Below are 19,058 nucleotides of genomic sequence, written 5' to 3' on the forward strand. Positions count from 1 at the left end.
TGATCAGATTTGCCGAAGGGAGGGCGGGGGAGGGCCTTGTTGGCATCCCGGAAGTTGAAGTAGCAGTGGTCGAGTGTTTTATTAGCGCGAGTACTACAGTCAATCTCTTGATAAAACTTTGGTAAAGTTTTCCTCAAATTTGCATTGATAACATCCCCAACTACAATAAATGTGGCCTCAGGATAAGTGGTTTCCAGTTTGCATAAAGTCCAGTGAAGTTCTTTGAGGGCCGTCATGGTATCGGCTTATGGGGGAATATACACGGCTGTGACTATAATGGGAAAGAATTCTCTTGGGAGGTACTTAATATGATTGGCCTTTGATTGTGAGGTATTCTAGGTGGGATCAATACAATTATTTGAGTTCCTGTATGTTATCACAATCACACCACGAGTAATTAATCATGAAACATATTCCGCCGCCCTTCTTCTTCCCAAGATACATTTTTTCCTGTCTGCGCGATGAACTGAGATCCCAACTGGCTTGACCGACTCAGACAGTATATCCCGAGAGAGCAACAGAGAATGAAACAGAGAATGTTACAATCCCTGATGTCTCTCTGGAAGGAAATCCTTGCCCTGAGCTCATCAACTTTATTATCCAGAGACTGAACATTAACGAGTAATATATTCGGAAGCGGTGGGTGGTGTGCTCGACTCCTGAGTCAGACTAAAAGTCCGCTTTGAGTGCCTTTTTGGAACAGCCTCTGGGAACAGTTTTCGAACAGCCTCTGGGATCAGTTCAATTGCCCTGGGGGATACGAACAAAGGATCCGGTTCGAGAAAGTCGTATTCCCGGTCGTAATGCTGGTAATGCTGATGAGTTACCGTCGCTCTGATACCCAAAAGTTCTTCCCGGCTGTATGTAACAACACCAAAGATTTCCAGGGCTAATAATGTAAGAAATAACATATAAAACAGTAAATTCAGCAAATTTTTCTAATAGCTCGGACAACCGCAGTTCTATTTGTCGGCGCAATTAAGGTTTATACCACTACGTTGGCACGAGAAAAAAAAAAAGACTGAAAATATGGTTGTTTAAAATGAGAGGCTCAGCGATGTTAGTATTTTGAAAGTCATGTAGTGTACACCCAGCATAGTATTAACTTCCTGTTGCCACATAACTCTTTTTTTAGCCTTTTTTTCTTCCCAATTTGTAGTTACAGTCTTGTTCCATCGCTGCAACTCCCGAACAGAGGAAGGTCAAGAGCCATGTGTATTACAAAACATTACCCCGCCAAGCCGCACTGCCCGCTTAACCCAGCCGCACCAATGTGTCGGAGGGAACACCGTATAGCTGGCAACCAAAGTCAGCATGCATACAGCATGCAAACGAGCCAAACCCTAACCTAACCCGGATGATGCTGGGCCAATTGTGCGCCGCCTTTGTGTCTCCCAGTCTACAACACAGCCTGGGATGGAACCCGGATCTGTAGTGACACCTCTAGCACGGCGATGCAGTGCTTTAGTCCGCTGCCACACTCGGGAGGCCCACATAACTAAATTTATGAGTCTGCCAGCATCCTCAGTCACCTAGCAGGGATACTTTACACACACCCCAAATTTTGGATGGGAAAAACATTTGAGACACTTAAAGAGATAGGTGTGCAGTCCAGAATTGTCCAGAGTTGAGGTAAGTAATAAAGAGAATGCAAGGTGTGATAAACCGACAGATGTCAGATCATAGATTTGCTCCAACAGGCCCTCCCAAGGACAAAACTAAACTCCCTCTTTGGCCACAGAGCCCCGCTGCTGCCAGGACAGGGTCAAGAATGGAGTAGGATGACTTCATTCCCACCTAGTGGTCAGATAGGAGAATAACACCTTGGAGGAAGACCAACCCCATCCCCCTTTACACACCATTGAGTCATTCAAATTAGATTTTGCATCCGGTCTAATTCATATGAATGCTTTGATTTCTTATGAAATTCCTCTGAAACGAATTGACACAGTGTTCCCAGACAGCTGATTAAGGCATGAATATGTGTTATGTTTCATTAGTGGTGCTCAGGCCTTGAGAGGTGGTCTGTCTGTTGCATCCAGTGGTGCGCTACAGTGTAATTCAACCAAATCAGGCTCTTCAGTCTGTGTGTCCCATGTGTGTGCTTGTTTTTGTTCCAGATGATTAAACAAATGAATGCAAATAATTTAGAACATGCATAGATGGTTTGATTCACCTCAGTTTAGTTCAGGTTCAGTATTCTCAGGGGTGGACAGATTTCACTAGGCTGAATCACTATCCCTCAATCATTCACAAAGCTATCCATAACTATCAATTATTCACATTTATTTATAGACCAGTTTTCACAATGGTCTACAATTGATGGTTGATGCTATAATTGTTCTACCAATTCAATGTTAAGATAATAAATTAAAGCTCCGGAATTTCCACAATAACTAAAAATCCATAAATTATTTTGGTAAAGCTACAACACTCCATGGTGAATTTCACAGTGTACTATTGACCCCTGCTTCTCTGAGGCACAGTTGATACTGTAAAAGGATTACTCCATCTCCAGGTCCAGTCCAGGGTGCACTCTCTGCGCCAGGGTTTGTTTAAAGTTAATCTAGCCTCTGGTCCTATGGGTCCTAAGGGGGTTACCAGGCAGTCGAGTATCTAACCTCTCTCCCTAACTTTCCTCTCTCCTCCTTGATGAGTCAAACCCAAGAGGATCATAATACATCTCCCATCTTTCTACTGAGGTGGAGAGCCGTGGAGTATGCCCTATGCTTCCAAAGGGGCCAAGAGGATTACGGCAAGTAAAACCAATTTCCGCAAAGTCCTCAACCAGACATGAGCTGCAGTGTTTGGTATGTAGAGACTGTAACGGTTGTCGTAATGAGTGGACCAAGGTGCAGCGGGAAAATGTATACTCATCGTCTTTAATTGTGAAAAGAAGGAAAAACAAACAAAACACGTATACAAAACACAACGACCGACACTAACAGTCCTATCAGGTGCATAGACACTAAACAGGAGACAACTACCCACAATTCCCATTACCAAAACACCCCTATACATAGAGGCAAAACACCCCTATTCAATCAGAGGCAACGAGGAACAGCTGCCTCCAATTGAAAGCCAAATCAATAAACTAAACATAGAACTAGAAAGACTAGACCAGAACATAGAAATATACTAACATAGAACATAAACCAAAACCCCAGAACACTCTAATCAAACACCCCTCTACAAAACACATAGCCCAACAAACCCCGAAACACTCTAAACAAATACCCCCTGCCACGTCCTGACCAACCTAATATAACAATTAACCCCTTTACTGGTCAGGACGTGACAGAGACACTCACATTAGTAATAAATTAGGGACACAACAAGGACAATCTTGTCATCAAAACAGAAGAAATGTACCTGATTTGCAGTCATTAATTTAGTTAAGTAGAATAGTAGAATATTAGTTCATTTGACTATTAGAATATTACAGTCTCTTATTCAACATTAGAAATCAATGAATAAGTGACTGATGCATGTAGTAGCCTAATAAAGGCCAAATCTGTAAAGCCTGTCAAGTTGATTTAGTAAAGCCCCGAATGCCTTTTCAGTATGCAGAGGTTCCACTTTTGATTTGTAGACTCTCAAGCATGAAATTCAGACTGAAGTCTTAACATTTAACAAAACATTTTCAATTTTCAACGTCTAAAATATCAATGGCATTTTAAGAATGTGTCACCAGAAATGTTGTTCTCTCTGACATTTAACTTCTGATCCACCATTAAGTCATATTTCATGAATTATTACCATACTTCCTATTTCACCTCATTTATGGAATTTGCTAACCAGAACTTCTGGACCTGAAATAGAGCCATCAGTGTTGATGTGCCGTTTCCCCTCCTATTCTTTTGATAAGTAAATATGGCGCAAAAATTGTGCAACATTGTCTTGGAAAGCAATTCCTCTGAACGTCACAACTATTCCCAGCCTCATTTTTCACATCCGAGAGAAGAGTAAAGAAATGTGACTGCTTCCTGAGCAGAAGGAATACAAGGACCCTATCTTGTTGGGTGGCATGACCTTTTTCCTTCCCTACTCACAATGGATATATGCACAAATCCTTCATCGTCATAATATGCATCCTTGTGAATGCACGTCTCTGTGGGGCTCTGAGTTTTTTTAATTCTCTCTTGGTTCAAAGTTCATCTCATCTCTCTCTTCAGGAACATCCCCCAGTGTCATCCCTCTCCAGAGTGATTTGTCTGACATTAGAAGTCTGAAGGGTACTTTGCATGAAGATTAACTTCATGACAGCTTTGCCCCCTAAGAAGGAGAGATGGGCAGCCATATAAGACACCTGAGCTTTGGTCCTAAATGGAAATGTTTTGTATTCACAAGGTAACCTTCACTGAGGGGTGTGGATTTTTTCCTCTCCTAAAACCAAACCCATGGCCGTCATGCAGTACCACCTAAAGGGTTGCACATAATCTCAATATAGATTTTTGTTAAAGCAGGTATTAACAAATCAACCATTCAATTCATATTCCATGTTATATAACGTTCTTAGGCACAATATGCCAGAAGTGTCATGCATCAGTATGGATGCATCAGTATGATTTAGGCAAGCCACTGGATCATTCTGAATAACAATTAAAATGGTCAAGTCTTTAAACAAGTCCTCTCTCTCTCTCTCTCTCTCTCCAATCTATATGACCCATCAAATAGCATTGTTATTTTCTACCCTAGCCATAACAAACACGTTCTGTGTTCATAACAAGCAATATTTTTCTGAACTAAAATGTGGTTGATTTACCAAAGTGAGGTCACAGCAAGCATCAGTTTCTCAGGGGCTCCCGGCGAATAGCGTTTAGAGGCTATATTTTCCACCCAAACGCAACCTTCCCTGCAACGGTCACGTCTCTCGTCCTCGGCAAAAAACATGCCCCGAGGCTCGAGGCACGCAGACTGAGGGAATAAAATGCCACTTCTGAAGGGCTGTCAAACTCCCACATATTTCCAAATGAAGAATAGTGAGATGAGAAAAAGAGAAAGGTGTACGGTTCTGCCAGTGCTTCTTCAAGAATGTAGTCTCATGAAACATTGCATGTGTCAACACATTTTATGTTCATTTTATTGGGCTATGTGATATAGGCTATGTTCTCTCGCACTTTCATTTTAAATGACAGATCTTGCATTAAGGCATACATCTTCTCATCTGATATGCAGACATATTACCCTTTATTTACAGATCAACAATTTCTTTGCCTACATCCAAAATGTATTTCTGACTAATTATATATAATATAATATTCAAACACATATGAATGTGAGTCAGTCCATGTCATTTGTCTGTATATAATAAAATTCGAACCCTATAATTTTTCTGATTCATACAGACGCCGGTGGATATAAAAAATCCCCCTATAAATCTATTGGTTGTGGACTCCGCGCCTCTATCCAATGCTTAGAGGCTGCAGTTCTATTTGGGAAGTTGGCAGCTCGCGGCAACCTCTTTTACTCTCGCACTGGCAGTTCGACTCTGGAATTATGAGCAGAGCTGGTCAATCCTGTACCTTGTTTTGAATTTTATTCCCAGAGAATTGAGACCATGGAGATTAGCATCGGCATCCTCATTGCGTTCCTTATCCCACAGGTAAGCAGGAACATTTTATGTGGCATTGCATAGCGCTCTCCCGCAGTTGTTCATCTATGATTTATATTATGATCTTTATCAATGATTTATATTCTGAACTTTAACATGCCACACTTAATGAACCGCAAAGGGGTAATGATTATTTGCATTGCATAGGCTATAGCCTACGATATTTAATGATTGTCTGTATAGATTGAATGAAACATACAATTAAAGAGAAACTAAATGAAGCCAATATAGACTAATAATTTCAGAACAGTACACATACAGTGATTTAATAACTGAATACCACGAAAGATATGATTAGGAGGCAGTCGATGATGTGTTACATGTTGCATTTGCGGCACCTGGTCGTCTTGGGGAGAGTGTCGAGTTTTGACATTAATCTGCAGTGGTCAATCAGTCTTTTTACGGATGCCGTTCACATAGGCGTCCAATGGGCGGAACAGGGTAAAGTGTGGAGCTATGTGCAAATCACGGACGAACTCTTGTCAACAGCCACATCTATATTCCGCTCAGATACCCAGTTGAACGTTTCTTTGGCTCTGTGTTCATGTGGGTGAACGAACGTTGAGGGGAGGATTCTCAAGGCAGTCAACTCTTACTGATTTCCCAGAGCATCACTGAAACAGTCAGCGTCTAACTTCAAAAACAAGGGTGGTGTTGGAAGATAGGAATGCAATTTAGAAGCATTTTATTTCAGATATTTTCCCTCTCCGTTTCCCTTTGACACAGCCTCTTATGTAGGCTATACTTGCTTTCATAGGTCGCTGCCGATCTTATCTGGCATTAATTTGGAGTGACTGATAACTTGGAGCAGCTGCCTCCCTCAGTCACATTTAACTCTATTTAAAGCGGTAAATGACAATATGGCTGAATAGTGACACAGCAAAGTAGTTGGCCAACCGTTTCTCATCATTGGAAAATTAAGTCGCAATAAAAATAAAATATGAAGCATAGCCTAGGCTACATCTTGTCATCGTGAATCAGTTGATTTTATAAAATAGAAACATGGTGACATTTTACAAAGGTGTGCACTCAACAGTTGCTGTTAATGGAATGTGTTGGAAAAAAAACTGTTGAAAGCCAAAATGCGTTGGTTCTACATTTAGCAAGAAGCTTTTTAAAAAAACGTTTAATTCCATTGTTCTCCAAGTGTTGCTGAATCTCCTCTCTCCTTCAATGGTATTGTTTTAAACTGGATTCATAGTAAACTTGACTTGTGGGAGAACAACTGCATTGAAGGTGCGCGCCTTTCCACGAATTTCCAGTTGCTGCATTCTTATTTCTCTCTCCGTCAAAGGGCGAGGTTCAAGCAGTGGCAGGTGCCGAATTAATGACTAGCTTTTCCTCTGAATTTTACCCATCACGATAGGGAGCTTTACTTTCCATATGTATTGCTGTTGATAGATTACATGGCTATTAGTGTGTGATGAGACAAGATGTTTGTTACACACCTTTTGCTAAGAGTATGACATCATCAGCATTCTCAGGTTAATAACATAGTCTCGATACTGCTGCAAAATGTACACAGTTCTCTTTCCACTGATACTGCACTTGTCTGACTAAACTGGGGGACACAAACATAAATTGTTAGATTGAAAATAGAGTTAATAGGCCGCTGGCTGCGACATGTAAACTAAGGAGACATTTTAAAAAAAAATCATTATTTCTGGTGAGACTGTGTCCCATACTTTTACCGCCAGAGTTGTCTGGCTCTGTTGGCCCGCTTCGTCAAGGGAATCAGGTCGCCCTCCGACTCTCCTCTGACGCTACAGCAACGCTTACCAAACGCCAGGACAACACAACATCCACGTTTCTTATTTGTCTTATAGCTCAGGCAGGGCGCCAAGTTTGCCGCCAGAATAAGCTGATGGTGTGTTCCCTCTCACCATAAATCCCTGTATTAGAAATGAAACGCTAAGCAGTCGAGAGCCTCAACGATGATTCAGAATAAGTACAGCACAGCACAACCAGGAGGTGCAGGTGCCCATATTTCTCTATCTTTCTGGCTCTCTTTCTCCCCCCCTCTTTCTCTCTCTCTGACTCTCTCTCCTCCATTCTATTTCTCTATCTCTTTCTATGAAGTGATCGAGGATAACTGGAGTCTTCTTTTTTCGTATTCTATTTCATGCACTTGTCTAAGTATTTCCAAAAGGCTCAGCACAGTGCAGGTGGGTTTGAATGAAAATGGAAAAATAAAGGTAAAGAAAGTGGTACACCTGTGACAGCAGATACATTTGTTGCTCTGGACGTTTATGGAGCTGGTGGTCAACAGAGTGTTAAAGTCCCCTCTAAGCCGGCCTGAAGTGTGAGTGTGACGGAGTGTTGGCATGGTCCTTTTTGGTCATAGTGTCCAGGTGAATGTTAAAGTGGCCATTCAGGGGGGAATGGGAGAGTACGCTTTACCTTGGTGCCTGATTACAGAGAGACAGGAGGTGTGCCCACCTCAGTGACCCTCCTCTCCCCTGTCTGCTGCTCACTCCACTGATCCAGCAAAAAGAAAGGGACACAGCCATGGCTGCATGTCAACTCCATTTATTACTGCAGAAACAGGTGCAGGGATGGGGACTACACACACTCCACTGCTCTTGGCCAGTTCATTCACACACACACGCACACACACACACACACACACACACACACACACACACACACACACACACACACACACACACACACACACACACACACACACACACACACACACACACACACAGTTCATGGAAATCTGTTAATAATCTAATATTAAGGAAGTCTCAATGTTTTGCTTGCCTGAGGTAGAGTATCTCATGATAAGCTGTAGACTGCATTATTTACCAAGAGAGTTTTCATCTATATTTTTCGTAGCTGTCTATTTACCACCACAAACCGATGCTGGCACTAAGACTGCACTCAACGAGCTGTATACAACCACAAACAAACAAGAAAATGCTTATCATGAGGTCGCGCTCCTATGGTCAGGGACTTTAATGCAGGGAAACTTAAATCCATTTTACTTTCAGGGGATCTATGTGTTTGAGGGTGTGAGTTGGAAGCAGACGTTACAGTCACCTCTTCACTGTTGACGTTGAGACTGGTGTTTTGCATGTACTATTTAATGAAGCTGCCAGTTGAGGACTTGTGAGGCGTCTTTTTCTCGAACTAGACACTCTAATGTACTTGTCCTCTTGCTCAGTTGTGCACCGGGGCCTCCCACTCCTCTTTCTATTCTGGTTAGAGCCAGTTTGCGCTGTTCTGTGAAGGTAGTAGTACACAGCGTTGTACGAGATCTTTAGTTTTTGGCAATTTCTCGCATGGAATAGCCTTCATTTCTCAGAACAAGAATAGACTGACGAGTTTCAGAAGAAAGTCTTTGTTTTTGGCCATTTTGAGCCTGTAATCGAACCCACAAATGCTGATGCTCCAGATACTCAACTAGTCTAAAGAAGGACAGTTTTATTGCTTCTTTAATCAGCACAACCGTTTTCAGCTGTGCTAACATAATTGCAAAAGGGTTTTCTAATGATCAATTAGCCTTTTAAAATTATAAACTTGGATTAGCTAACACAACGTGCCATTGGAACACAGGAGTGATGGTTGCTGATAATGGGCCTCTGTACGCCTGTGTAGATATTCCAAAAAAGTCTGCATGTTTCCAGCTACAATAGTAATTTACAACATTAACAATGTCTACACTGTATTTCTGATCAATTTGATGTTAGTTTAACCTGTTGGGGGTAGGGGGCAGTATTGACACGGCCGGATAAAAAACGTTCCCGATTTAATCTGGTTACTACTCCTGCCCAGTAACTAGAATATGCATATAATTATTGGCTTTGGATAGAAAACACCCTAAAGTTTCTAAAACTGTTTGAATGGTGTCTGTGAGTATAACAGAACTCATATGGCAGGCAAAAACCTGAGAAGATTCCTTACAGGAAGTGCCCTCTCTGACAAGATCTTGTTCTTCTTGTCTCTGTTTATTGAAGACTGAGGATCTTTGCTGTAACGTGACACTTCCTACGGCTCCCATAGGCTCTCAGAGCCCGGGAAAAAGCTGAATGATATCGAGGCAGCCTCTGGCTGAAAAACATTTGCGCTTTTGGAAAGTGGCCGATCAGAGGACAATGGGCTTAGGCGCGTGCACGAGTCGACTCCATGCTTTATTTTCTTTCGTCTTTTTACCTAAACGCAGATTCCCGGTCGGAATATTATCGCTTTTTTACGAGAAAAATGGCATAAAAATTGATTTTAAACAGCGGTTGACATGCTTCGAAGTACGGTAATGGAATATTTAGAATTTTTTTGTCACGAAATGCGTCGTGCTCGTCACCCTTCTTTACCCTTTCGGATAGTGTCTTGAACGCACGAACAAAACGCCGCTGTTTGGATATAACTATGGATTATTTGGGACCAAACCAACATTTGTTATTGAAGTAGAAGTCCTGGGAGTGCATTCTGACGAAGAACACCAAAGGTAATAACATTTTTCTTATAATAAATCTGACTTTGGTGAGTGCTAAACTTGCTGGGTGTCTAAATAGCTAGCCCTGTGATGCCGGGCTATCTACTTAGAATATTGCAAAATGTGCTTTCACCGAAAAGCTATTTTAAAATCGGACATATCGAGTGCATAGAGGAGTTCTGTATCTATAATTCTTAAAATAATTGTTATGCTTTTTGTGAACGTTTATCGTGAGTAATTTAGTAAATTTTTTGTCAATTCACCGGAAGTTTGCGGGGGGTATGCTAGTTCTGAACGTCACATGCTAATGTAAAAAGCTGGTTTTTGATATAAATATGAACTTGATTGAACAAAACATGCATGTATTGTATAACATAATGTCCTAGGTGTGTCATCTGATGAAGATCATCAAAGGTTAGTGCTGCATTTAGCTGTCTTCTGGGTTTTTGTGACATTATATGCTAGCTTGAAAAATGGGTGTCTGATTATTTCTGGCTTGGTACTCTGCTGACATAATCTAATGTTTTGCTTTCGTTGTAAAGCCTTTTTGAAATCGGACAGTGTGGTTAGATTAACGAGAGTCTTGTCTTTAAAATGGTGTAAAATAGTCATATGTTTGAGAAATTGAAGTAATAGCATTTCTAAGGTATTTGAATAACGCGCCACAGGATTCCACTGGCTGTTATGTAGGTGGGATGATTTCGTCCCGCCGACCCTAGAGAGGTTAATGGACAAACAATTAGCTTTTCTTTCAAAAACAAGGACATTTCTAAGTGACCTCAAACTTTTGAACGGTAGTGTATATATTACCTCAATTACCTCGACTAACCAGCACATTGACTCTGTACCGGTACCCCCTGTATATCGCCTCGCTGCTGTTATTTTATTGTTGCTCTTTAATTATTATTATTATGAATTATTTATTCATTTTTTACTTCACTTTATTTTAGTAATTACTTTCTTAACACTAATTTTTCTTAACTGTATTGCTGGTTAAGGGCTTGTAAGTAAGCATTTCACTGTAAGGTCTACTACACCTGTTGTATTCGGCACATGTGACATTTTTTTGTTGTTGATTTGATACACACACAAACACACTGCCAAAATTCAAGATACGAACTCACACATTTAGAAAACAAAAGGTACAAAGGTTGAAAATATTTCTGTTATTGTGATCTTATCAAGCTTAGCTAAGCCAAAAAGTAAAAACACACCTGTCCCTCGCCCACACACAATCCCCAGCCATGCCCTCACTTGACCCTTTAGCTTACTTTTCATTGAACCTTAACGTTTTGGAGAAGATTTGGATACAGATTAGACTAGACCACATCCCTCCTAACATTCTGTGTTTGGTGTTTTGAGAAGCTTTGTATTTTAAAGATCCTGAATTAATGATAATTATGTCTGGTGAAGGAGCACAATAAGCCCAACGCAGGGCCAGTAATGATGACAGTAATGATGGAAGCCAGTCATTAGTGCTGATGGCTATCTGAAACACACTCTCTCACTCTCGCTCTCTCTTCCTTCTCTTTCTCTTTCTCTGCTTTGTGAGGGGTGCAGCGCTCCACCCAATGTCAGCTCTGAGATGTGCTAGATGTACCTGATGTGTATCTCTCACCCCCGCCGCTGTGTGTGAGACTGAGTTACAGATGAGCATAAAAACAGCCTGTTATCATGTCATTATGGAGTGCTGCTTCTCGATACTCAGCCCTGGGCCATAAACACACAGGTCAGGTGGCTTGACCCCAGTATCCTCCTACATGTTATGATGAGCTGCTTGTCTAGTACTGTTGAGTACCTTTGGAGATATTAGCTGGTGGAGGGTTGTTGGAGGAGTTGAAAGTCTTGCTCTCCAGTGGCTTAATGAAGGGAAGATATCAAAGCAGATAGCCAACCCTGTGATGTTAGAGTGCTCTTAAAAATGTATTTGGTTGTAGCTGGTATTTACGGCATCCATACTGGAGTAAAAGCTTCCTGTAAATGATGCTGCTGACGAAAACACATGCACACACAGACACACACACACATTTCTGTAAGACTAAGCAAAGCAGGGAGTGAGCAGATCTCCAGTGCTCTCTCCCTTGATGACTGTGGTTCAGCGGTTCACTTTAATGAACTGTAAGGTCAACCCAAGTCTTAACTCTGTTCAGGGAGGGTTTGACCTTGTGGGGAAAGTTAACCATCCATATTTTCTCTGCCTGGAGCAAAGCAATTGAACTCTCATGGGGATGGAGAGGGAGAGAAGCAATAGGTAGGAGGGGACCATTTTCCCAGGCAAGAAACTGATAATTAGAGTAAACAGAGTGAGCCAGGTTTGATATCAGCCCACTGTAGCCTAATTATACAAAATGCCAATGGATATAAATTCATTAAATGTGCCAACTGAAAAGGCTACTGTCTTAGGAAACTGAAATAATGGCTTATTTGTGTGCCTGTGGTACTGTAGTGTAGAGAGAGAATGAGAAACTTGTGGACTAACCGGCAGTGTTTGGCTGTCTTTATGTTATGAGCACACACACGCGCAATCACACACACACACACACACGACACCACACACACACACACACACACACACACACACACACACACACACACACACACACACACACACACACACACACACACACACACACACACACACACAATATAACAGCGTGTCGTGCAGGAGGAGAGGAGATGGCAGTGCGATTGCCGTTGTCCTGTTTCCGCAACGTCTCCATCTCTTCGTTTGTTTGCTCAGATCATCCTTCTGTCAGGCAGGTAATTGCTGGGGAAGAGCTGCAAAGCCCGGGACTCCCAAATCCTCCGTACAAACAGAAACAGCCAGGCAGCCAGGCAGCCAGAAAGAAAGAAAGAAAGAAAGAAAGAAAGAAAGAAAGAAAGAAAGAAAGAAAGAAAGAAAGAAAGAAAGAAAGAAAGAAAGAAAGAAAGAGGGAACCAGTGATTGTCTGAGGCTGACCATACTGCACTGCTAGCAGGCAGCCTTGTCTGTCTCTGTGCCAGACTGTATATCCCTCTTCTCTCTCTCCATTCGCTCTCTGCTCTGGTCCGTCATTCTCTCACAGTTAAACACATATTGATGAGTTCTCACAACTCACACTCTTTCTGTTTTTCCTGTCTCCCATTCAAGTTCACCAACAACACAGACAGAACACATCCCCGTCCGAGATGCACACAAACAAGCATTGTGACTTTAAGTTGTATTTGTGTATATGGGGAGTGAATTAATGACAGAGCTGGTGCTCATTATAAGTCTGTGTTCCAGTGTCGTCTGTCACGTCCTGACCAGTATAGAGGATATTTTGTTATTGTAGTTTGGTCAGGACGTGGTAGAGGGTAGTTGATTTATGTATTACGGGGTTTGTTGGTCACTGGTTTATGTTTGTATTTCTATGGGTATGTTCTAGGTTAGTTTTTCTATGTGTAGGTTGGGTGCTGGACTCTCAATTGGAGGCAGGTGTTTCTAGTTGCCTCTGATTGGGAGTCCTATAAGTAGGTGTGTGTTTTGTTTGTCACGTGTGGGTAGTTGTTTGAGAGCACTGCTTTGGTTGAGCCTGCGTCTCTGTTCCTGTCGTTAGTTTGTTTGTTGTTTTTTCCGTGGTGTTCTCATTGTTATAATAAATATGTTGAGCATGCAACCCGCTGCGCCTTGGTCCCATTCTCTCTCTCTCACGACAGCTGTGACAGTCTGTGATGATTCCATCCCGTTGTATAAGTAAGAACTGCTGTGTGTGTCTGTGAAGCTGAGACTATAGCTGCAACAAACACTCAAACTGGACAGTTTTATCTCAATCTCTTCATTCAAAGACTCAATCATGGACACTCTTACTGGCAGTTGTGGCTGCTTTGTATGACGTATTGTTGTCTCCACCTTCTTGACCTTTGTGCTGTTGACTTTGCCCAATAATGTTTGTACCATGTTTTTGTGCTGCTACCATGTTGTGTTGCTACCATGTTGTGTTGTCAAGTTTTGCTGTTATGTTGTTGTCTTAGGTCTCTCTTTATGTAGTGTTTGTGTCTCTTGTTGTGATGTGTGTTTTGTCCTATATTTATATGTATTTACTTTTTTAATCCCAGGCCCCCGTCCCCGCAGGAGGCCTTTTGGTAGGCCGTCATTGTAAATAAGAATTTGTTCTTAACTGACTTGCCTAGTTAAATAAAAGTGAAATATATATATATATATATATATATGTTTTAATATAGGAGCTGGTAATGATCTCAGTATGTAGTGAGTTATTGGGGGGGAGAGAGAGATAGAGAGAGGGATGGAATGTGAGTGCTGCTGAACCTTGAGAAGGCATCTCTTCAGCAGGCCCTGTGGGAGCCAGCCCGACCAGCCAGCTGACAGAAGAGAGTGAGGATACATGATGTAGAGCTGCTTATAGTGCACTATACCTGCTGAAGTAAAATGGTTGTGAAATACTAATGGGGTGATGGTGATAACTTTGGTGCTTAAGGAGATGCTCTCCCCTCTGGATGGGGAGGGGTGTGTGTGAGTGTTGATTTATGATGAGTGCTGTTTGTGTGTGTCACTGTGTGTGTGTGGCCATGATGGCTGTCCACTACACACACACACACACACCAGCTGATTGCTGAACTTTCACGTGAGCTAACATTTTACATACTCACCTCTTCGCTTCCTCTATCTCTCTGCCCTTGTGCCTGTGATTTTATTGATTCTGTCCAGTGTGTCTCTGATGGGATGAACTCTGTCATTTCAATGTGGCTGAGCATTACAACAGTCTCGTTACAAGCCAAAGGGAATGCTTGTTCTGAAAGTAGCCCATTATGCCCTTTCCCTGCCACCCTTCCAGCTCCGAGAGAGGGTGGTAACCAGTGGAGACATGAGAGGCCAGAGAGCGTTGGACTTGTTTCACCTCTGTCTCAAGCTCTTCCCCCTCGCTCTGCTCGCTGGTCCGCCTGTTGCCTTTCATTCCTTTTGATCCATATCAGATGGTCGGAACAGAATGTCACATCTGTGGGAGAGGGAATCAATCACAGCCTGCATTCACCCTGACATCCGCCGTACCTCCCCTGGTCTCCTAGATGGCGACATGGGGCCAGATATCCAACAGCAGATTGGAGATTAAACGTGGGAACTTGGCCGTTAGAAGAAGTGAGTTGCTGTCAGAGGACTAGGAAGTAGCGTACACAAAGCACTATATTGATGACCGAGGAGGCCACTTGCAGGCAATTGGAGTAGCTTTCCACTTTTTTGCTTTTGATGTGAGCATGTGGTGGAATGAGGGAGCCAGTGGCCGTGTCCGAAATCTGGCTTGCCTACTACCATATCCCCGGAAAGTAGGGTACTGCACCAACCCCTGAAAAAATTAAAACAAATAACATGTATAAAAAAATACATTCACTGGGGCTTTAGTGCTGTATTAGCGGACCGATATACAGTGCATTTGGACAGTATTCAGACCCCTTCCCTTATTCCACATTTTGTTACGTTACAGCCTTATTTTAAAATTGATTAAATTAATTTGTTTCCTCATCAATCTACACACAATACCCCATAATGACAAAGACGAAAACATTTTTTTTGAAAAAACTGAAATATCACATTTACATAAGTATTCAGACCCTTTACTCAGTACTTTGTTGAAGCATTTTTGGCAGCGATTACAGCCTTGAGTCTTCTTGGGTATGACACTACAAGCTTGGCACACCTGTATTTGGGGAGATCGTCACCAGACTTCATCTTCATCAACCATATCCCTGACCACCTTCCTCTGTTCATGCCCCATGAACTGTTCTTCTCCATCTTTGGAGGATGCATGGACTCAGACTTGGCCTCTATTGGTTGACCTAGCCAACTATAGCTAGGCTACACATTATGTATTGCTTGTTTGTTTTTTGCTTTGATGTGTTTTGAGATGATGAAAAGCTCTATTGAAATGTAATCAATTATTATACCAAAGATGGTTTATTTAGTTTAGTTGAGCAAAAAGCTCTAACGAAGGCCTGCCACTCAAGATTCAGTAAAAGTAATACTAGCAAAAGCAGTATGCAGGTTTCTTTTTTCTTTCAACTTATCTAATTGTTACCATGCACCTGCAACAAGATGCTCAAATGTGCGAGTGCGTTTTTTAATGTTGAAAGTAAAACACAACAGTAGATGTACCGGTATCAAATATATGTTTTTATTACAAACAATGAACACTTTTTAATGAAAACAGAAATCCACTTTGGGTTTAAAAAAGGATTTCACCAAAAACAGTAGAAAATGAATAACTGAATAGCTATAAATAAAATACATAAAAATACTTCTTAATCATGTCCTCTAAAATAGCCAAAAGGTGTGCCTCCCTGGCAGTCACATCCTTCTCCCGCAACCACATCTGGACCCTTCTGGGAGGGAGAGGGGAGATGATGACCGGTGGGGTGATGGAGTGGCATACCCTGCAGCATCTCATCCATCACCGCATACCACTTCCAGTATGCGGTTGTGGCCTCCCCTCCCTCCGTGCTGACTTCGGTGCAGGGAGCTTTCAACTCCTGAAAAATATGGAAAAGGATAGCTTTCAGCATCAAACATACATGTACTACATGTAAAGGCCTGTAAAAGATAGCATGCCAATTGCAGTACATTTCTCCGGAATTGTTTCACATTTCTAAAATGTACAGTACCTTCAGAAAGTATTCATACCCATTTACTTCTTCAAAATGTTGTTGTTTTTCAGCCTGAACTTAAAATGAATTAAATTAAAATGTTGTGTCACTGGACTACACACAATACCCCATAATGTCAATGAGGAATTATGTTTTTAGAAATGTTAACAATTGAATAATAAATGAAAAGCTGAAATGTCAATAAGTCAGGGGCGCAGCTTCACTGGGGATGGGGCATGTCCCCCCCACATTCTGAAATTGCAGACCCCAGTGAGTGGTCGGGTAGTCTGTTTGGAGTGTTGGTCCGACTGGATACATAAAAAAATAAAATAATGTTATGTCCCCCCCACTTCTAAAACCAAAGTTGCGCCTCTGTGATAAGTATTCAACCCCCTTGCTTAACAACTCACATAATAAGTTGCATGGACTCACTCTGTGTGCAATAATAGTCTTTCATGATTTTTGAATGACTACCTCATCTCTGTACCCCACACATACAATTATCTGTAATGTCACTCAGTCGAGCAGTGAATTTCAAGTACAGATTCAACAACAAAGACCAGGGATGTTTTCCAATGCGACGAAAAGTTGGACACCGATTGGTAGATAAAAAAAAAAGCAGACATGACATATCGTTTTGAGCATGGTGAAGTTATTAATTACACGTTGAATGGTGTATCAATACACCCAGTCACTACAAAGTTACAGGCGTTCTTCATAACTCAATTGCTGGATAGGAAGGACACCGCTCAGGGATTTCTCCATGAGGTCAATGGTGACTTTAAAACAGTTGCAGAGTTTATTGGCTGTGATAGGAGAAAACTTAGGATGGATCAACAACATTCTAGTTACTCCACAATACTAACCTAAATGACAGAGTGAAAAGAAATTAGCCTGTACAGAATAAAAACATTCCAAAACATGCATCCTGTTTGCAATAAGACACTAAAGTGAGGGTGCAAAAAATATGGCAAAGAAATTAACTTTATGTCCTGAATACAAAGTGTTATGTTTGTGGCAAATCCAACACAACACATTACTGAGCATCATTCTTCATATTTTCAAGCATAGTGGTGGCTGCATCATGTTATGCGTAAGCTTGTCATCGGCAAGGACTAGATCAGTAACCTAAAACACAAGGCCAAATATACACTGGAGTTGCTTACCAAGACGACATAGAAAGTTCCTGAGAGGGCTAGTTACAGTTTTGACTTAAATTGGCTTGAAAATATATGGCAAGACTTGAAAAAGGCTGTCTAGCAATGATCAACAATATTTGTTTGTACAATCTGGGTGTGTAAAGCTCTCAGAGACTTACCCAGAAAGACTCACAGCTGTAATCACTGCCAAAGGTGATTCTAACATGTATTGACTCAAGAGTGTGAATACTTATGTAAATGAGATATTTCTGTATTTCATTTTCAATAATTTTGCTAAACTTTCTAAAACTTGTTTCACTTTGTCATGATGGGGTATTGTGTGTAAATGGGTGATAAAAAACAACAATTGAATCCATTTTGAAATCAGGCTCTAACACAACAAAATGTGGAATAAGTCCAGGGGTGTGAATACTTTCTGAAGGCACTGTATATCTTCACACTTACATTAATGTCCCGGGTGAAGCATAGGAACAAGATGGTAAAGTGTTGTTGCTGACAGAGAAAAGAGAAACTTTATCCTGTTGCCGTTCCGCCAGCGGGACCCCTAGCCAACAGCCAATGGAATCGCATGGCGCGAAATACAAAAACGACTAAAATACCACAATTCAATTTTCTCAAAAAATCAACTATTTTACACCATTTTAAAGATAAGACTCTCGTTAATCTAACCACATTGTCCGATTTCAAAAAGGCTTTACAGCGAAAGCAAAACATTAGATTATGTTAGGAGAGTACATAGACCAAAATAATCACACAGCCATTTTCCAAGCAAGCATATATGTCAATAAAACCCAAAACACAGCTAAATGAAGCACTAACCTTTGATGATCTTCATCAGATGACACTCCTAGGACATTATGTTATACAATACATGTATGTTTTGTTCAATCAAGTTCATATTTATATCCAAAAACAGCTTTTTACTTTGGCGTGTGATGTTCAGAACATGTATTCCCACCAAAAACTTCCAGTGAATTTACAAAAATACTCATCATAAACGTTGACAAAACACATAACAATTATTTTAAGAATTATAGAAACAGAACTCCTTTATGCAATCGCTGTGTCAGATTTTAAAATAGCTTTTCGGTGAAAGCACATTTTTCAATATTCTGAGAATCCCTATGGCTTCCATATTCCCTATGGAAGCCATAGGGATTGTGAACTGGGTCAAAAGTATTTGTATACTGGATAGGCTTTCAATGGAAAACAGCCATTTCAAAATAATAGC

General features: G+C 41.3%; 1 protein-coding gene across 1 annotated transcript in view; it reads left to right on the plus strand.

The window, feature by feature from the left end:
- The first annotated feature begins 5,427 nt into the window (after positions 1 to 5,427).
- The window catches only part of LOC145861040 (cadherin-13-like), a 262,691-nt gene continuing 249,060 nt past the window's right edge, over positions 5,428 to 19,058 (plus strand). The window contains exon 1 of the mRNA XM_082962390.1: positions 5,428 to 5,605. Within this exon, the coding sequence (XP_082818516.1) occupies positions 5,561 to 5,605 (45 nt within the window). The 5' untranslated portion in view covers positions 5,428 to 5,560. The remainder of the gene's footprint in view (positions 5,606 to 19,058) is intronic.

The sequence above is a fragment of the Salmo salar genome, chromosome 16 (assembly GCF_965601325.2).
Source record: "Salmo salar chromosome 16, fSalSal1, whole genome shotgun sequence".
Taxonomy (NCBI): Eukaryota; Metazoa; Chordata; class Actinopteri; order Salmoniformes; family Salmonidae; genus Salmo; species Salmo salar.